Raw genomic sequence first — 21,721 nt, 5'->3', positions numbered from 1 at the left:
CCAGACACAAAAACAGCTTTCCCTCTGCCACCATCCACATGAACACACCCAGTCACCCACTGAACCCCCCCCTCCACCACCTCCATGATGACATTCTACTGCGCTGTATATATATATATATATATATATATATATATATATATATATATATACACAGTAATATTCAATGAAGAGAAAACATGTACAGTGATTTTAAGGGTGTGTTCACGTTTATTATACCTTTTTAAATTAATATTTAAAAAAATAAAAAAATTAATAGGGGGGTGCATTTGGCGGCCGTCTGTGTTGCCTGTCGGGAAGGCCGTCCTGAATGCCGTTAATTCGTCATGTGCTGCTTCCGTTTCAGCCACAGAGATGTTGGGTCGCTTCATTCTACTGTCGTCCTTCAGAATAAAAGGAATAGTCGAGGTATCTGTGTTCTACTTTACTGATCTGTGTTTTGTTTTTCCTACTCGCTGTAAAAAAAACAAAAACTCCTCGTTTTATACACATGAAGCATATCGGATTCATAGTAGCGGTGTTGTCGTTGCCGATTCGATTTGAAAATAATATTGCTCATTTAAAACGATTCGATCCCAAACGATCCAGTGACAGGAAATCGATTTAGTTACTTTTTATCCAAAATAATAATTCAACCAGTGTGAGTGAAATAGGTGAGGTTATCTAGATTCTATACATTAATTATGGACATAAACAAACAAGTAAACATTTAATTTCATTTATTTACTTATTTTCTCTTAAGAATTTTATATTTGATAGCGCTTTGAGATTACTATTGTTGTACTGTAATTTGCACCATATAAATATAATTGAATTGAATTGAATATGTGAATGCTTCTGTGAATAAAACTTATAACAGACAGCTATTGGATGTCTGAGCTTGAGTGAGACACTGTTTCACCAGTTAAACACATCCTTTACTGGGACTCACTGGATTAACAGAAGTTAGTTTAAAAAAAACATACAATTACCTTTTAAACGATTAAAAATCAAATAATGTCATCAGGAAGGCCAACTTGCCGAGCACAGATAGATGTAGTTGGATCGTCGGAATGAATGGATTCATCGGTCTAATATATATATACAGTATTGTTACACCCTTAGTCGGTAGCTTTGCTCACCGATTCTGAAGTCGATGTAGCCCTCTCCTCCGCTCATGACCAGGAAGGTTCTGGGTTCTGCTGTGGTGTCTGAGGACTCAGAGGGAGGATCATCAGAGCCTGAGTCAGCACAACCAGGGGGGGCATAGCCTGACCTATGACACACCAGTCAAACAACGCAGAGGAATCACACATGTCTCTGTCTTTCATGTAAAACACACTAAGCCAGGGGTTCCCATCAAAGGGGTCAGGACCCCATGTGGGGTCACTGGAATCGTCGCCTGAATGTCTATTAATTGGAAAACCTTTTTTTTTTTTTACATTTTTGGAATTATTTTTTTCAAATACATATCACACACAATAAAGATCAAATAACTGTATCCTATACTTAAACTTTGTCAAACATAAATCTGGTTCAAATTTCAACATTCAGATAAAAAATATCTGAGGTGATGCCCCCTTCTTACTTTGTTACAGAAAGCAGATTAGGGACAATTTAGATGGAGAAAATTATTCTAGGCAAATGAAGAATAAAGTTGAACTATAATGTTGAGATTAAACTCAAAATTTGAAAAAAAACACAAAATACAATATCATGACAAAAGTCAAAGGTTTGCTATTACACTAAGGCCAATTCACCATATAGCCCACAGTCTCCATCTAAACTGACCCTAATCTGTTTCCGTAGCTCCTCAATAGCCACAGATGGACTGAATGCTCCACATCTTCATAACGTCACTGGTTTTTCCTTCTGAACAGACGCAGTTTTTGTGAATATATCTTCAAAGTCTTTAAAGAGATTATAACGCTGTGTTTATGGGATGAAAAAGAAAGAATCTCTTTGTTATTAAACACAACTTTGAAGTAAAGTTTAACACATTCATTGATACACGACATTTTGTAGACGGTCATGATCTGTTGTCATATGATGAATTGGTCCTCGTCAGCTTCCGTAGATTTGACTTCATTACCAAACCTTCGACTTTTATCACAATATTGTATTTTGAGTTCATTTTCAAAATTATGACTTAAATCTCGTTTTCCACTTCAATACCGTGTTTTTGACTTTATTCTAAACATTTGACTTTAATCTCGTTTTTACAACTTTAATCTTGCCATTTCAACTTGAATCTTATCATTTCGACTTTAATCTTGTCTTAATATCGTTTTTGAACTTCAATGTGTTTCTACTTTATTCACGATATTTGGACTTTATTCTCATCATTTCAACTTTAATCTTGTTTTTCTGACTTTAATCTCATCTTTTCGACTTTAATCTCGTCATTCAATTTAATCACGTCATTTTAACTTTAATCTAGTCATTTCTACTTTATTCACGACATTTTGACTTTTTTTTACTTTAATTCCTCCTTTGACTTTAATCTGTCTTTTCAACTTTAATCTAGTCATTTCTACTTTATTTCGTCCTTTCAACTTAATATTGTCACTTGGTTAATCTTGTCCTTTCAACTTTATCTCGCTTTTTCAAAATTGAATCTAAAATTTGGACTTTAATGTCTTTTTCAACTTTAATTTAATTTTCAAACTTTATTACTACATTTTGACTTCTGCACTTTGTGCACTAATCCTGGCTACTCTGTATTTGTAACACACTTTAACATGTTGTATGTGTGCAGTTGACAGTGACGTGTTTCCTTACCTGGAACGGTCACAAAAAACTTGACTGCATCTCGGTGACCATGGAAACACAGCTGAGCATGAGCCATGGAGCCAGTACGGCACCACGCTGCTCGGCGCGCACCAGTCCGAGCCGTCATCTCCGAAAGACTCGCACGGCGCCGCCCGGGCGGTTTGACGCCACGCACCAGACCTGTTTGCTGAAATGAAAAAAATAAGACAGACGAGACGTTCCCACAGAGCAGATAAAAAACTAAAGACAGGAAGGACAACGTGGTGCTTACACTGTTTAATGAAATCATGGCTGTAAAGGTTTTAGGCAGGAAAAAGAGGAATTTCAACATTAATGTGCCCTATTTTGCACTTCCAGGTAATCTGAAGAAGTTTGCAGAATTTTTTTAAAAAAAAATTGTTTTTTTCATAAATTTCAGATTAAAAATGACTGTCATGTGATAAAAACATGGATAATGTGGATTTAAAAATTGCTTGAGATATCAACAACTAAATTATTTTATAATTTAAAACAATGATACCTTTTTTTGTTTTTTTACTTTCACCTGTGGACCAAACTTAAATGCTCAACAATTGTTTCTCAATGGGGGTACGTGTCACCAAGGGGCATGCGATGGCACTACGGGGTACTTGAGAGAGAGACGAGAGAGCGGAGAGAGCGAGAGAGAGAGAGGAGAGAGGAGAGAGAGGAGAGAGGAGAGAGAGAGAGGGAGAGAGGGAGAGAGAGAGAGAGAGAGAGAGAGAGCAGGGGAGAGAGAGAGAGAGAGAGCAGGGGAGAGAGAGAGCGAGAGCGCGCGAGAGAGAGCGAGAGGGAGCGAGAGAGAGAGAGAGAGGGAGGGAGAGAGAGGGAGAGAGAGAGAGAGAGGAGAGAGAGAGAGAGAGAGAGAGGGAGAGAGAGAGAGAGGAGAGCGAAAAGAGAGAGAGAGAGAGGAAAATCTATAAATAAAGGGTCAATCTTGGTCCCACTCCAGGTGTGAGATCACCAGAAATTAGGGATGCAAGAATTCACTCAACTCCCGATACGATTTGAGAATACTGTACTATTTTCCTTTTATTTTTCATTGTCAAAAGTATCCCTTGATAAACTATTCAAAACAATGCAATTTAACTAAAAATAAATCTTGAATGAAATAAATAAAAGAATAATACAAATGAAGAAGAAGCCTATTAATTTAAATTCTGGTTCTATAGTAAACAATGCAAAACTGAATAATAGTTATTTTTCTTTTTAAAAGTGCAACTGTAAATATATTTTGTGCGTTAACAATTGGACTTGAAAAAAAAAGTGCACTGTATTTACGTCAGATATTTGTTTGGACCAGCAGAGGGTGCTGGTAACCCAGTGGTCGTTGCCATGCAGATATTCTTGCAGTGAAGAAGAGATGGTATGCGCTAGCAGACAGAGCTAATGGAAAAACGTGACTTTTACAGATATTCACATAATATTACAGATATTCTTCCAGTGCCAAAAGGGTAAGGCATCATTTATGAATATGTTTAAGAGTAAGGCGGCCAGAAACACCAGTAGTAGCAGATTCATCCCGCTGTCTACACTTTTGGACAAGAGAAGGTTAAATATATAGCACCCTCTGCTATTTAAAAAAAGTACTGCGATTCAATTTTCACAGTATCGATGTGAACCTTGATACCTATGAATCAATTTTTAACTGCCTTACGATTAATTACATCCCTACAAGAAATGATAAAAACTATAGTAATAAATCTTTTCAGGAAGCACCCCCTTATGTCAGATTACTACTTTTTACTCAGAATTCTGTGAAAAAACAACTATAGAGCATAATGATGGAATGAATGAGTGACAACATACATTTCTAATTAATCTCATTTGTAAATAAGTGAATGAAACAGTATTTAGTGCCTCCTGAATAGATTTATATCTATAGTTTTATAATTCCTGTCATTTCGCTCCTGATGTGGGACCAAGACTGACTGACCCTTGTAATTTCAATTCATTTCCATCATCATTTTGTGTGTTTTTTGTGTCATTTTGTTGTGGTTTGTCTGTTCTTTTTATTATTCAGTCTATTTTTCTCTTATTTGTGTGTTTTGTTCTCATTTTTGTGTGTTGTGGGTATTATTTAATTTACTCTATCTCAGTGTGTGTGTTTTTGGCGTCGTTTTGTTGTTTTTTATGTTTCCCTGTTATTTTTGTGTATTTTGTAGTGATCTTGTGTGTTTTTCTCTCATTTAGTGTGTCTATGTTGTTGTTTTGTGTGTTGCTGATAATGGTATGTATTTTTCTCTTACTGTGTGTGTTTTTAATGACGTTTTGTGAGTTGCTGGTAATACTTAGTATGATTATGATTTTACACTAAAATAAACATTATACAACCCCGTTGTACCATTGTGCACCCCTAGGGATACCGTAACCCTTTTTGAGGAACACTTGTCTAAAGGGCTGAATTTGGCCCGCGGGCCTTGAGTTTGACACATACTTTAAAGCATAAACCTCTCTAAAGTATTATTAGGGTCATACGGTAAATGAAAAACCTGTTTCCATGGCAACCCCATCATCTTTTATTGAATGGTACTCAATTATCCCTGCAGCACAGGCTGGTCACACTTGAACACCTGAGGTTGTGTAAGCGGTTGTGTCCTTGATTCTAGCGCACGTGCGCACACACACACGCACACACACATTGGCTGATGCTAAGCTACACATGTGGAGCTCAATCTGTGAATGCTTCTGATGACACGTGATACCTTCAAATAGTGGGATAGAGATGATGACGCCGTTTCCTGTGCCCACCCACAGCCTGTTGCAGGAGACCACCAGAGCTGTGATCCTCACAAAGGAGAAGCCCAGTTTACCAGTACCTACAACACACACACATGCGCACACACACGCACACACACACACACACACACACACACACACACACACACACACACACACACATTATTACATGTGTTTCATTCTAAAAGAACACACACCAGAATCATTCTTAGAGATTAATTCCCCTAAAAGACTCTAATCCAGTGTTTTTAAACCTTGGGGTCGGGACCTCATGTGTAGTCGCTTGGTGTTTAAATGTGGTCCCCCAGAATTTCTTTAAAAATGAAATATTAAGATGAATATTATTTATTTATTTTTTTAATTAAAACAACACAATCTTAAACAACTGTATTCTATACCAGCAATTCTCAACTGGTGGGTCGGGACCCAAAAGCGGGGCACAAACCTGTACTCGGCGGGTCGCAGACAGCTGGTCAAAAATAAATAAAGACTTAATATCTCTCATATTGGACATGTCTTATTTTGAAATACACTTTTCTTTTGACAGGCATGCTGTGAAATGTGTGTTGCACAGAGAAATATATAGATTTATGTTTAAAAAAATTACATATGTGTGTGTTCTCCACAGCTATTTTTGAAAAACTTAATTTGGTTGGTTGAATTCGCAATTTAATGACCTTGACAAAATGTGGGTACCAGGGTGAGACCAGTTTAGAACCCCTATTTACACGTTAACTTTGTCAAATATTAATCTAGTTAGACTAAAATGTAGTAAAATAAAAAAAAATATATCTGAGCTCAAACTAATTCTAAAAATTAATTCTAGACAAAAAAATGTCTTTGGGGCCACCAAAAATTCTTGTTATCAAAATAGGGTCACGATCCAAAAAAAGTTACTGCCTGCTAATCTCAGACCGTTTCAACACCTGTGCGTGCACTTCTTCACTTCCGTCACTCACAATCTTTACGACAGAGATCCTGTCAATGTTTGTTAAATATTTTAATAGTACATATGTAAATATGTACAGTAACTGTTTTTGTGGTGTTTTGAATTGTGGATAAATAAAAAAAAAAAGACAAAAAACAAATAACCATGTATGACGAGTGCTCTATTGTAGGGTACCAGCTCCCCCTAGTGGCACAAATGCTTCATGTACTGATTTGTGTAACTACTGCAGCATCACATTGAACAGATGTTTATGAATTAGTTGACCAGTCATTTGGGCCCGTATAAATAAAAGAATAATAAGAAACATTTTGGCCTCTGTAATTTAAAAAAACCAAATGACATGCTTGTCAAGATGGATTTGTCTGTGTACCAGCAGCAACAAAGTAATATTTTAGTTAAATACAAAGATACTCAAGTAATAACGGATAGAAAATAATTAAACGCGTAGATAATAATATATTAAAAACTGAAATGATGCACCTGACGAGTCCATTTTTATAACATTTTCATTTATCCAACTAAACTCTAAGATCATATCTGCAGACTAACACCAAAGATAGAGATTTAAATTATTGTGAATTGATGTATTTGATGTAAATAAAGTAGTAAAAAAAAAAAAGAGATTATGTTATTATTTGCATTAACAAAATATACAAAACGGATCAAAACACAATAAACAACATTGACAATCAAAAAACAAACCAAAAAAATTAAATAGGAACCAAATAATCCAAAATTCACTCAAAACATAATTTCTTAATAACCTTGGCAGCAGGTTTAGAATGCAATAACTAATTATTTTTAACTTTTAAATGGTACACAAACTGTTCTGGATGTAGAAGTGTTTGGGTTTAAATTATCTGAAATGATCAGGTACGTGAAAGGATCAGGCACTGACAGGAAGCGCTGGGCTAATCTGACGCATCTTTTCATACCCAGCATCTTGCTGACGTAAGGCTCGATGTCCACGTCCTGCAGATGCTGGTGTGTGTGTGCGTGAAACAGGCGCAGTGTGGAATCCAGTCGGATGGACACCCAGATACCGTCTCCCACCCAGGCCAGCTGCCGTACCTGGCTCTCCTTACGAGGGTGGGCGTCAAATGACTTCTGTTGGATGGAAACAGGGCGGCAGCAGCGTATCAAACTTTAACTATTGGCTGTAAATGAAACCAATGAGTGAGTGTGAACGGTCTCCCACTCTCACCTCTATCCTCATGGCTTTGGGCTGGACCACGTAGATCTTGTTTCTGTAGCCACACCACACCCTGTCATGGACCACCGTCATACAGCGGATGGAGTGATGAGGCCGTCCCAGATCCAGCAGGTGGTAGTTGGTTAAATCCCACTGACCATCTAAAACAAATAGAGAACAATCTGTTTAACTGTACATTCAAACAGGAATAGTTGAAGTGATCAAATACAGGTGACTAGTCTAATTAGTGAGTATGCATGTAAATGCATTTGTCGGATTTTAAATGATAAACTGTCAACATTAAGAAAATTCCCGACCATTATGCTATTGCTTTTGTAAATTTAACAATGTCTGAATTATTGTTTATGCATTTTTTGTTCCCATTCACCTTCAATTGGAAATGTCAGCCTTCTCAACTTTTAACCTCTTCATCCTGAACATCCTCATCTTCATCTGAATTTCACCATTCAACCTTTAATATGTTCAGCGCTCTGTTCATTTTTAGCTCATACCTTCAACCTTTTTCAACCTTTTTCAACATTTCTTCGGCTTCTTAAAAAACTTTACTTAGATTGGATTAGATTAGCTAGGCTAACGCTAATTCTAAGCTAATGCTAGCTAATGGTAGGCTAATGATAATGATAATGATAGGCTAATGCTATTGGTAGGCTAATGATAATGCTAGATAATGCTAATGCCAGCTAATGTTAGGCTAATGCTAGTGCTAATTAATGCTAATGCTAGGGAAATACTAGGTTAGTGCTAATGCTAGGCAAATGCTAATCCAGTGCTAGGTTAATTCTACTGATATGCTAATGCTAGGCCAATGCCAAGTTAGTGCTAGGTTAATGCTACTGATATGCTAATGTTAGGCTGATGCTAAGTAAGCTATTACTAGGCTAATGCTTGGCTAATACTAGCTTAATGCTATTGCTAGGCAAAGGTCAATGCTAGGCTAATGCTGGGTAATGTTAATACTAGACTAATGTTAATGCTAGCTAATGTTCATGTCAGTTAATGCTAATGCTAGGCTAAAGCTAGCTAATACTAATATAATTGGGACGACCGTGACTCAGGTGGCAGAGAATCGTCCTCTGATCGAGAGGTTGGGGGTTTGATCCCGGTCTATGATTTGAAGTGTCCTGTCTGTCTGTGAAAGGTGCTATATAAATAAACATTACTTACTTTACGTACTAGGTTAATGCTAATGGTTAATGCTAACTAGGTTAATTCTAATGCTAGCTGATGTTAATGCTATGCTAATGTAAATGCTAGGTTAATGCTAATGCTAGGTTAATGTTAAGCTAATGCTAATGCAGTGTTCGACGCAGGCCAGCACCTGCATTCTCACTTGCATTTTCTTTAGGAAAGTCAAATATTTTAGTAATTTTTTCTAATGCGAGGAAACTCACCAATGCCTCTGTGAAATATTGCTAATGTCCCGTCAGCCAAAGCCACCAGGACTCTCCCTTTAACATGCCTGGAAGAAACGAGAACAACATTTCTAACACACGATGGTGTGGATGTGGTGTGTGTGTTAGTGAGTGATTCAATACTCACACAATTGTGTGTGTGTTAGGGAGTGATTCTATACTCACACAATGGTGTGTGTGTTAGGGAGTGATTCTATACTCACACAATGGTGTGTGTGTTAGGGAGTGATTCTATACTCACACAATGGTGTGTGTGTTAGGGAGTGATTCTATACTCACACAATGGTGTGTGTGTTAGGGAGTGATTCTATACTCACACAATGGTGTGTGTGTTAGGGAGTGATTCTATACTCACACAATGGTGTGTGTGTTAGGGAGTGATTCTATACTCACACAATGGTGTGTGTGTTAGGAGTGATTCTATACTCACACAATGGTGTGTGTGTTAGGGAGTGATTCTATACTCACACAATGGTGTGTGTGTTAGGGAGTGATTCTATACTCACACGATGCCGAGGATGGACTCCTTTAGCTTGATAGCGTGCAGACACTTCCTCCATCGAGCCACAGACGAATGAACATAAAGACTTGGACATAAATGATAGAAAACTGAACATCAGTTCTAATTTATATGTTTATATCAAATTCATTATGATCCGATTGACAAAGCTACATCAGCTCTATTGCCTGATCTGAAATCTGAAAAAGGTAAACCTGTGTTTTCTCTTCGTTTTAATGAAACAGCTCTATCTAGTGGATGTTGTTGTCCTCACCATCCATTCTGAGCTCCCAGCCACATGGTGGGGAGAGCGCTGCTCATCTTACGGACTTCACTCTCTGGATGGTCACAGCTTTCTGGCAATGACGTTACACAGTCCTGAGTGGAAACCCTGAATGCAGATAAAAGTCATTTAAACACACTAAAAAACGTGGCAGCACCCGGAACAAGAGTTGGGGAAATTACACAATTGATAATTAATTACAATTATGACATCATTTTAATTTATTTGTATTTGGAACAATCTGTTGCTGTTGTATTCATAGTTAATTTGTAATTGAGTTCACTTTGTAATTTTCATGGAAATTCTATAAAAATTGTCAGATGAGGCTATAAGTATATATAGTAGCATAAAAATAGAAAAATTGTGGATAAATACATAAAAAAAAACATCCTTCTGAGATAATTCTATATTAAGACATAAAAATAGATTTGAGATTTGAGATAAGACTATAATAAGAACTTAAAAACTAGTTAAATATGATGAACACACTTAAACTGGGGTAAAAATCCAGAAAGGCATGACAAATGAGAAAAATGTGAAAAACACCCAAATTTCAGAAGCAAGGAAAAAAAAGGCAACAAATTTAGACCCTTTTTATGGGGTTATTTATGTCATACTTAGTGATTCTGTTTAATTCAATTTGAACTTTAGTAATTGAGAACATAATTGTAATTGAATTTCAGGGGAAAAATAATAATTGTAATTTTTATTTTTATTATAATTAGAAAAAATGCCAGTCAGCATAATCATAATTGAACATGGATAATTGAAGACCTAATTGTTATTGAAATATGTAATTTACCCCAACCCTGCTTGGAACAATTGTAGAATTTATGATGTGTATTTATTCTATTTTTTCCTCCACCATGTCTGCATTTATCGTCACAGGCTGACACTAAATGTAACGCAATATTTTCACGTGAGCTATACATGTTTTATGTTTTATACATGTTTATTCATTCTCAAAAATTACAATAATACATTCATTATATTCCATAATTGTGCCCTTTAATGTTCTTCTTTATTTTGATTCACTGATATCTTGCACATGATCCTAATCTCCCTTCAGCAGCAGGATGTTAATGATGTTCCTCACCCTGGACTTTCAGCAGCAGAGGAATCACTGGGCTCCATCCCTAGAGGATCTGTGAACACATGCTCTGTGTAGATCCCAGGCTGGATGGGATCTTCTCCCTGATCCTCCTCTCCGTCCTCACCCACTCCAGTCCCAGCCTCCGTGGCTTCTGTTGCCTCTTCTGCTGTTGGAACACCGTCCTCTGCTGGACTGATTTCTCTGGAAAGCTCCACTGGGGTGAACATTTGAACACGAGTTTAGAGAGGATTCCATGAGAAACAATAAGACGGAGAGGAAAAGGACCAGGAATTAGGGGAAAAGACAAAGAATATTATGGAAATTCATGATTTTTAGGAAAGTGCATCAGTGGCCACGATTACATTAGAGCTTTAATTCCTCTTTAAAGCAGAATAAAACACTTAAAACACTTAATTCCTAATGCTAATTTAATTCTGATTTAAACTTAAATCCAAATTAAGTGGCTGGATTATTCTGATTTTAATTCCAGATTAAATAATTCCTCTTTCTTGTAAACACTTAACTTGCTTAATTCCGCTTTAAGTCGATTCGGGTCTTTCAATTAACGCGATGACGACATAATCCAAAATGGCCGGCCGGACTCGAGCTGAGACTATTTATTTATGGCAGTGGCTATCCGTACGTTTGCCCTATCAATATACCGACATTCTATCCATACGCAGCGCCCCTATTTGGCCAGTTTAGGTCACGTGACTAAGACTAAACCTAACCCTAACTCTAAAAATTGTTGCGATATTGGGTTATAACCTAACCCTAATTCTAAACCTAACCCTAAGATGCTACGTACGTGTACTTCGGTAACCGTACCAATAGCACCGAGGGTTGTCTGTAGGGCAACCATACAAATAGACACTTTCTCATTTATAAGAGCCTTAAAAGACATGGATATAATGAAAAGAGCGGATGGACAAAAGCATAAACATGCAGACTTTCACACGGACCTCAGCAAACGTGGTAAACAGAAGAGGCTTCACCACACGGCTGGCACTAGGACCCAGAGGCGGAGTAAATGCGTCCCAGTACTGCAGTCACAGGCTGTAATATCACCAGTTTATCATTGTACCTGTTGTTAGAGGTACTATCTTTACTAGGGAGCAAATATTTATTACTGGTCATTGTTTTCCAGAGTTTTACTGGGCTTTTTACTGGTGATTAGTTCCTATCTCTCTACTGCTCCGTGGTCCAAACTGAAACTATATATTATTGTCCAGCTGTTGCTTCAAAACTACAATCAAAATAAAAGTGAAAACAGTTCTAATGTGGTCTTCTGTGTTATAGCCGACAAAAAGGTTTGTGGTGTGTTTTTCCCCATTGTGAATATGTCACACCCCCTGTCCAATCAGAGCCTTCCAAACCCTCAGACCTAAAGCGGAATAAATAAAGCCGGATAAACTGATTTTTCATGTAAACCTCAAACACGAAGCAGAACATTTTAATTCCGAATGATTTATTTCGAAATAACTAATTCCGAAATTAAAAAACATCATGCAACCGTGGCCACAGGTTTGTTATAAAAAGGTTTGCACAAATGTCTCAGAAGTTGAACCCTGATTGGTTACCTGAGCCAGAGATTCCACTGTACTCTGCCGGTTGGTCGCTAACACCTGTGCTGGCTGTCTGTGGAACAGCTGTAGTGCCCTCTGCTGCTGAAGCACCATCACTACCTGTGGAGCCTACACTGGCCACACTATCAGCCAGTGACACACCATCACCTTGGCCCACCTCACAGTCCTGGGACACCTCACTGGATGGATAGTCGGAATCTGAAACTCCTGGAAACAAACCCAAATGGAAAAGATATGATATATATATTAGGGGTGTGGCAAAATAGTTAACTCATGATATGATAAAAAAAAAAAAAAATACAATAGTATAGGGCTGACAATTCAAAATACTTGCATCACGATATAAAAATGAAAAGTAAATTCCCAATGAAGAGTAACAAATGTGTAAAAAATATTTGTTTGGCTGCAAAAATTGGAGAGTGTGGCAGTGTTTTGCTTCACAAATACAGAATCAATCTGTTTTTTTTTAAATTATTATTTCTCAAACATAACATTTTTGAAAGCTTTTGTCTTAGGGCCTTTACATACTTTGACCTTTCCATTCATTAGCTCCTCTGTCAGTACTGCACCAACGTTTTGGCCTGTGTTGATTCAAATATCACTCCTAGCTTCACATTTCCCAATCATAGTCTCAATGATGTGGGCTCTAACTGTTATGTAGCTTTGAGTAACTGTCTCGGTGTTTTTTTTTTTTTTTTTTTTGTTTTATATAAGGAAACAATGTTCAGATGTTAGAGTTGTCACGAAAACAAAAAAAATAGCTTTAAAGTTAGAAAAAGGCTTTTTTCTCAGCTTTTTGCTCTGAAACTGAAGATTTGTGTAAAACTTGTTACAAAGATTACAGATTACAAAAAGAACAAAACGAGCCAGAAACAATTTTTTTTTGATGAAAGTAGAGGCTTCAATCTTTCAGAATCTGGTGTCAGATTTCAGATAGTCATAGAAGAAAATATTCTGTGGGTCTTTAAAATCAGTCAAAATGCTCAAAAACAGCTGGTAGAAAATCTGAAAATGGCTGGCACTGAATGAGTTAAAATATGAACAAAAAAAGCTTTGCTCATTTCCTGAGTCATGGTGAGAAGTTGCTCTACACCTGTGGTTTGCAAACTTTAATATAAATCATAATGATGGAATGAATGAGAGATAACAGTTTAAATAATCAGATTTTGTAAGAGTTGAATAAAACAGTATTTTGTGGCTCCTGAATAGATTTATTTCTATAGTTTTTATCATTTGGTGTCATATCACCCTAGTGTGGGACCAAGACTGACCTTGTATTTTCAGTTCATGTTCAAAAGATCATTTACATCATCATTATAATAATTATAATTTTAACCCCATATTTATTTGTAAATTTTCCAATTTCTCTCTCTTATTTTTTGTTGGAAAAGTACTTTCTCTATTAGCATTTGGAATTTTGAGTTTAAGAAAAATGTGCCTGTATTACTTTAAGTTGTTGTTAGAGATGTAACGATTAATCGTAAGGCAGTTAAAAATCGATTCATAGGTACCACGGTTCACATCGATGCTCTGAAAATTGAATCACAGTACTTCTTTTAACCAGCAGAGGGCGCTATATATTAATCCTTCCAGAAGCGGACGTGACGGGCGGAATCTGCTACTATTTTCTTTCTGGCCGCCATTTACTGTTAAACATGCTCATAAATGATTCTTTACTCCTTTAGCACCAAAAGAATATCTGTAATATTACGTGAATATCTGTAAAAGTCAGGTTTTTCTATTAACTCTGTCTGCTAGCATAGCTTCTCTTCTTCACTGGTGGAATAACTGCATGCCAACCGACTACTGGTTTACCAGCGCCCTCTGCTGGTCTAAACAAATATTTGACGTAAATACAGTAAAAGTCCAATTGTTAAGGCACAAAATACATTTTCAGTTGCACTTTTAAAAAGAAAAAGAACTATTATGCAGTTTTGAATTGTTTACTATAGACCCATAATTAAAATTAATAGGTTTCTTCTTCATTTGTATTAATTCTGTATTTATTTCATTCAAGATTTATTTTCAGTTAAATTGCATCATTTTGAATAGTTTATCAAGAGATTAAATAATATTGTATTTAATTAATTACAAAAAATAACACACTAAAATAAAATATTGCAGTTAATGGCTTTTTTTTGCACTCCAAACCACACAGAGTTCCTGGTATACCCATAATACTAGGGATGAAACAATATCTAATAGGGGCTGGGATAAACGATTATTTTTGTTAGATAGTATGATATATATATATATATATATATATATATATATATATATAGATAGATATATATAATAAATAAATCAACAAATAATACAAAACAAGCCATTCTACCACCTGACACACTGGCAATGCAGACGACGTGGGTGTTGCAGGCGTAGAAGCTATCGAGGCAGGTTCAGAGGGTTGACAAGCATCCAGCACCATGACCTTAGTGGAGGAGTGAGTGCTGGTACACACCCACACCCTGCTGGACATCTCGTCCTGAACCATCAGCTCTTTCTCGTGATCCTTAAAGCAACAGCACCAAATAAATCAGCCACTACCATTCAAACAGTGCGTTTTTAAGTTACTTTTTCAATGTGAAGGGTTAGGAACCATACATCTAGATTCTATCCAATCACCTCTCACCTTACTGTCCTGCTCCAGTTGGTCCAGGCTGCTCTGAGAGCCCTTGGTCTGCTTAGTGATCTCAGACTGAAAGAAAGACCTCCCTCCACACAGATTGACCCCTGCAGCACACCACAGCTGAAGAACACAGAAACACCACATCAATACATGCAACAACTCGCCAAAATAAAAGCAACAGGTTTAATAAAAGGTGATGATTTTTTTCCACCTTCATGGAAGCATCCTTCTGATCTAGAGGTCCTCAAGTAAACTGGCACAGGCAAGTTGATTTTGTTTTCCACCTGTCCATTTGTCACCTGGGAGATTCAAACACAGCACAGTGTCAGAAACGGTAAAAAGTCAAAGTTCATATTCATTTCAATTAATCATTTTAACTTGTTCATATAATGCAGTTTACGCCAAAATTAAGGTTAAAATAATAAAATCAAGCCTGTAAGTTTCACAAAGATAGAAATAATAAAAGTAGGTAGATTACGATTTTGATTATTACACCTAGGGGTGTCGCAATCCGATACTGATATTGGATATCGGTCCGATATCAGCCAGAAAAGGAATATCAGATTTTATCAGCGTGCATCTAAAATCGCTGATATATTGTTTTTTTATTTGTTTTTTCAATATCTTCTATTTTATGTTTTACTTTCTTTTATTCAGTCATATAATATTCTTATTCTAAAAGGTTAATTATATGTAATGGGTCTGTTTTTTTAATAATCAAGCTTTTCTAAACATTCCACACGACAAATAAGTAATAAAAGTATGTACGATTTGTGCTGATATCGTATCGGATCGATATCGGTATCGTCCAATACGCAAGGCTGCAATATTGGTATCGTATCGGAAGTGAAAAAGTTGTATCGGGACATCCCTCATTACACCCAACAACTAGAGAAATAACAATTGATTAAAAAAAAAAATAATAATAATAGCGTTTTTTTTTTTGTTTGTTTTCTTTTTACATATGTTTTATTTGCTATATAAGAAAAACTTCCACTATTTTGGACATCTACAAATAAATAAGCTTGGCACACACATGTTATTAATGCTAACTTTGAGCTGTTTAATCCACACACATGCAAGGTCCTCCCCTCCGCCCCGCCCCTCTCAAAGCTAAAGCTAGCTGCAGGCTAACATGAGGAAAGTTGTTGCTAGTGGTCTTGAAACATGGCAAGGAGAAAACGCAGCAAAAACGCTGGTAAACAAGCATCGCAAGTCAAATTCTCTGGTATGGAGCAAAGACGTGCAAGAAGTGTTTTGTTTTGTGCAAAAGTGAACATTCTTCATTTTAGTGTTTGAAAGATTTTATTCATGTTTTAAAGAATTTATTTGACATTGTTTTATACAAAAAATTAAAATAAACTTTTTGGTTGACGAATAATCGTTTGAATAATCGTGATTTCAATTATGACAAAAATAATTGTGATTATTATTTTGTCTATAATTGAGCAGCTCTAGTAGGTTAACAATTAATACTCATCTACCATTTGGAAGCTATTCATTTCATCTCATGCATTTATTACCTACTATAATAACAATACTTATGATTGGGTTTTTTTGTGCAATTTATCTTGAACTTCTTTTATGAAAGACACAGTTTTTGGAAGTGGACTTGATTCCACGTTCCATTATAAAAACTAAATGATGTAATAATGTGTGAGGTTGTGGTACCTTGGATCTGCTGGGAAGGCTCCAGCCATGTGAGGTGACTCGTCCGTCCTCCTTCAGCATGTGAGCTTTCACCTGTCTGTACTGGGCTCGCTTCTGCTCTTTACGTGACGGTGAGCTGCATTGTTCTTTACTACAAAAACATAAAGATTATATTGTTATATATACACAAGCATTAATAAAGGCATTTCAATGAAATAATTTTGGGTTCCTGGGGTGGCTTCAGCATCTTCTCTGATGTTTTAGAAGGTGTGGATGTTCCCCTAGTCCAGTGGTTCTCAACCCTTTTTTGGATTGTGACTAAGACAGAATGATTAATTACATTTGTGATGTTATCGCAATATCATAAAACATGATATTCTAATCACCAAGGCTGCATTTTTTTATTTTTTCTTTGTCTGCACATGCTGTCAAAGGTCTACACTACAAGAAGTGCAGTCTTTCTTTGTTGAAGAGGTAAAGCCACATATTTGTTTGCTTTATTGTTGTAATCTGTGCTTTAAAATTTATATTTCATATTTACTGAAGTTTAAAATAAATCTGAAATTGTTTATTATGAAAAAGACTTATTTATTGCTTGTGTTAATTGAAAATACATGACAAAGGCCCTTGAAAAAATTGAAATATTGAGGGAAAAAAAATCGCAATTACGTACATTCTTTTCCAAAATCGTTCAGGCCCTAATCATGACCAAATTTTGATATCACAAATTTCTGGCAACCCCAAAGACACTTTGACATTTATTCTTCTAGAATTAGGTTTGTTATACCGTGTTACGAATATAAAGTAGCTAAGATTAGTGAACAAAGTGACAAGATGCACCAACTCGGATTATATTTTTATGATGCATTTTATCTGAATTACATTTATATTTGAGAAATAGAATACTGTAGTTGTTTAAGATTGTGTGTTGTGTTGTGTCAAAATGTAAAAAAATAAATAAATAAAAAATGTAATGAGTAATTTTAAAAAAAGTTTTCCTACAGGCACATGTTTACATGTTTGGGTGATTTTCACCCGGCAATAGAAACAGTGTCCTATTATTACTGCACTGTATATACTGACTGCAACTAAAAAATAAAATTGGTAAAAGTAGTTCTGAACTAATCACTAAGTGGTGATTTCCAAGAAAATTCTCACGGTGATAAAAATGATCATTTTTATCCACATTGCCAAGTATGAATGGGTATGAATTGTGCATGAATGTTGGTAGTGGTCAGAGAGGTTGTAGGTGCAAAATGGCAGCCACGCTTCTGTCAGTATGCCCCAGGGCAGCTTTGGCTACATTGTAGCTTACCACCACCAGTATGACTGTGTGAGTGACTGGTGTGAATGAATAATAATTCCTGTATGCGCTTTGAGTCTCCTTGAAAAAAATCTAAGCCATTATTATTATTAAGGAAAGGAGTTAGGAGACTTCCTAATCCAACGCGGTGAAGGTTAGTGACGTCTGCCGTGGTGAAAAAACTACTAATTTCCAAAAATGGACTAAAAGCGCATTTATAACACTTTCCCCTGTGCAAACTGAGAATAGGCTGCACAAAAAGTTGACTTTACTGTGTTTGTTTTACAAAATCCGCATAACAGTCATAGTTCGAATATGGGTTTTGATTATTCAGTTGTTCAAGGCATATTATTGCATTGGTAACTTACATTATCTGTGTCCCTTTTCAGTCATTGCAAGTTTCCGGGAACACTCGGATGAGCGGATCCCTTTAAATGTTGTCGCCCCAAGGAATTGTGGGTCAGCATTATCTGGGCTGTGTCCCTCCTATCTTCTATCCTATCCACTTTTCCATAACCCTGTGGATGACGTCACAGGGTTAAGGAAAGGTGTTAGGAGAGGAGTTAGGAAAAGATGATCATGTGTGTTTTGATCTTCAGACGCACTTCCACTAGGTGACGTAATAATCTAACGGCCACGCCTCCATTCCTCAGAAAATTTGAAAGCTCTTTTATCATGGCCACCACTTAAACACTTCTGGGGATTAAAGAACAGTTGATAGGAAAGGAGATAGGAATGACTATTCGGATGCAGCCCTGGGCTCCTTTGGTAAAGGATGCATCAGTGTTTCCTAGGCTAAAGGAGGTTATAAAGGAAGCGTCGGGCCTCCTTTCCTTAGCTTTTAGGGAATTGAAATGCTCCTTATCATGGCCGCCACTTAAACACTTCAGGGGGTGAAGGAAAATTGGATAGGAAATAAAATAGATGGGAATATTCGGACACACCCTATGTCTTCACCGGGGAAGCCTCAAATGCCCCAGAAATGGGTGGAGCAAAGACCAAGTTTACAGTTTTGTTGTTTTTTTTTTTTTTATTATTATTATTTTGTTAGGCATGGCATTGGTGAAAATAAAAGAACACAACTGTAATTTGTCATGTATTGTCATATTTGAATGATAATTACTTTTTATTGGGTAAAAATCCCGCAGTGATAGTGACAGTGTTACTAATGTCAGTGATAGTGTTCTACTCCATTACTCACTCTTCCATGAGAAAGTCGAATGTCTTCGACTTCTCAGTGGGAAACTGGGAGAACGTGCTGCTCCTCTTCACCAGTCCGCCTGGGGCGTTGTATTTCACGTTAGACTGAGAATCCACCTTCTTCATGGGCTGGGTGCTGGAGGAGGAGCTAAACAGTCTGCTGAAGCTGTGGTTGGCAATGTCACAGAGGGGAAACAGAGCGGAGACATGTGCAGGGAAGAAGCAAGGCAGGGAGGTCACCATCAGGAATCTACTGTGACCATAAAGCATGCTGGGAATTACAGCTAAACCCAGAGTGAAGTGGTTTAATGTGTTTTTTAGGTTATTCAGTGAAACCATTCAAACACAATACCCTGTCAAAGAAGACCAGAATCACCACAGCATACTGTAAGCTTAGATGAAGCCTTCTTAGTCGTTAAATTCAACTGTTTCAGTAGAATTAAAAACATACAGAAATAAGGCATGAAGAAAGAAAAGCGATAAATACAAAATTCATCATCAAAACAGTAAAAATAAGTAAAATAGTCCTTTTTTTGACACCGCTTACTTTACATAGTTTTTGCTGCCTGCGACAAATGCTGGTTTTATCTGTATTTTGTATATATATACATTTTTTCTATTATTTGATAAAATAACACTTTTACTTTTTATTAGATTTTACCAGGGTTGGGGTCAAATACATTTTTAAATTACAATTACGTCTTCAATTATCTATGTTCATTTACGACTCATTTACGATTACATTGACTTGGATTTTTTCCACAATTAACTTTAAAATTATTATTTTCCCCTGAAAGATGCTCTCAATGACTAAACTCATCTCATGGTTACCTTGTTGGGCTGTTTTCTGTCAGTAACCCCTCGATTTCATTTTTTTTAAATGGTAAAATGATCCTCAAAACAATTGACAGGTACACTTGACATTTAGATATTAACTGTTAACTTATGTGTAAAGAATCAAGATATAACATGGTTCCCCAATTTGCGTTCATGAAATTGGAAATGACAGATGTTTTTAGTGTTCATGCCAATTACAATTATAAAGTCAATTATCAGCAATACAATGATGATTAGCAACATATTTTTTTCCAATTAAGAGTACAATTATAATTACGTCATAATTGTAATTAATTACCAAGTACGCAATTACGATTATATTTAATCCCAAACTTGGGGTCAAATATAGGTATTAATTAAACATAAAAACCTAAAAATGTTAAATAAAAAAAATACGTTTTAAAAGCTTCGATTTTTTTTTCAGTATAAAATCGAATAAATTGTGTTACTAGCGTTTGATATTGATAAGAAAGAAAGAAAGAAAGAAAGAAAGAAAGAAAGAAAGAAAGAAAGAAAGAAAGAAAGAAATCAAATGTCAAGTGACTAATTAAAATTCTATCTCATTTGGATTTGATTAATCCAAGTGAAATTATCCTTAAAGGAGACATATTAAGAAAACTCCACTTTTGCAGTTATTTTGATTACATATGAGGTAGCTGGAGTGTCCACCGGCACACAAAATGTGAAATAAAACCATCCAATCATTTTTTGTGGTCTGTGTAAGTCATACAACACAGAGAAAATTGCTCTGTTTAAAATTTTCCAGATTTGTGACGTCACAAGTCAAATCAGGAAAGAAAATAGCCTCCCCTCCGCTGGTAACTCCACCCATAGACTCCACCCCCAACTTGATGAAAACTTTTGCGAAAGTCTGCCATTATTTGTCTCGCTAGCAAAGGAGTGATGGCTACCGGAAAAACTAAATACAGAACTTTCCTGCTGCCTCCACATTGAACGTACACTGTAGTGTAAGCACTAGTTGTTTATGCGGCGGTGTACTCCGCTCTTGTGGTTCGGCGCATTGGCGAACCTGTTCAATTGCCTCGTATCGCTCATCTGACATGTTTGTGATGCAATGCGACGCAACGGTTGGACAAAACAAATGATTATCACCTTACTTATATTTCTGTTGTTAGAAGAGCAGAGGAGGAGGAGAAAGTGACTTAGCAGCTTAACATTATGGTGAGAGTTTGAATGACTGTTGCTCCTGCTGTGAGACCCTAAGCGCTGAGAGGGACTCACTTACAGTGTTTTACTGTAATGTGCAGTTTTTTGGCTGAAAACGATAACAACAGTGTGTGGATAGTAAAGATAAAATCGCTTTTATGATCACTGATCCCCTCATAAAAGAGCGAGACAGCGTCTATAGACACGCCCACTCATGAATATGCATAAGCTGACCCCAAAATGGCCCGATTTCAGAACTGCTCAGAAAGTCACTTTTCAGAGGCTAAAACGCTGGAAAACGGGCAAGTTTGGGAAAATAAACCTCAAATACTATGTTGTTGGGGTTCTTTGCATAATATGTCCCCTTTAAGTTTCCTATTGATTACTGGGAA

General features: G+C 36.5%; 1 protein-coding gene across 1 annotated transcript in view; it reads right to left on the bottom strand.

Annotated features, from left to right (window-relative positions):
* Positions 1–21,721, bottom strand: part of spag9a (sperm associated antigen 9a) — a 57,468-nt gene that overhangs the window by 2,938 nt on the left and 32,809 nt on the right. Inside the window, 18 exon segments of the mRNA XM_028455632.1 lie at positions 1,122–1,255; positions 2,761–2,830; positions 2,832–2,938; positions 5,475–5,588; positions 7,393–7,564; positions 7,662–7,810; positions 9,062–9,129; positions 9,589–9,669; positions 9,856–9,972; positions 10,961–11,171; positions 12,538–12,750; positions 14,882–14,939; positions 14,942–15,055; positions 15,176–15,292; positions 15,384–15,413; positions 15,415–15,471; positions 16,844–16,973; positions 19,327–19,491. Coding sequence (XP_028311433.1) covers positions 1,155–1,255; positions 2,761–2,830; positions 2,832–2,938; positions 5,475–5,588; positions 7,393–7,564; positions 7,662–7,810; positions 9,062–9,129; positions 9,589–9,669; positions 9,856–9,972; positions 10,961–11,171; positions 12,538–12,750; positions 14,882–14,939; positions 14,942–15,055; positions 15,176–15,292; positions 15,384–15,413; positions 15,415–15,471; positions 16,844–16,973; positions 19,327–19,491 — 2,074 coding nt within the window. The 3' untranslated portion in view covers positions 1,122–1,154.

The sequence above is a fragment of the Gouania willdenowi genome, chromosome 8 (assembly GCF_900634775.1).
Source record: "Gouania willdenowi chromosome 8, fGouWil2.1, whole genome shotgun sequence".
NCBI classification, from domain to species: domain Eukaryota; kingdom Metazoa; phylum Chordata; class Actinopteri; order Blenniiformes; family Gobiesocidae; genus Gouania; species Gouania willdenowi.
This window is presented reverse-complemented; position numbering and strand designations above follow the sequence as displayed.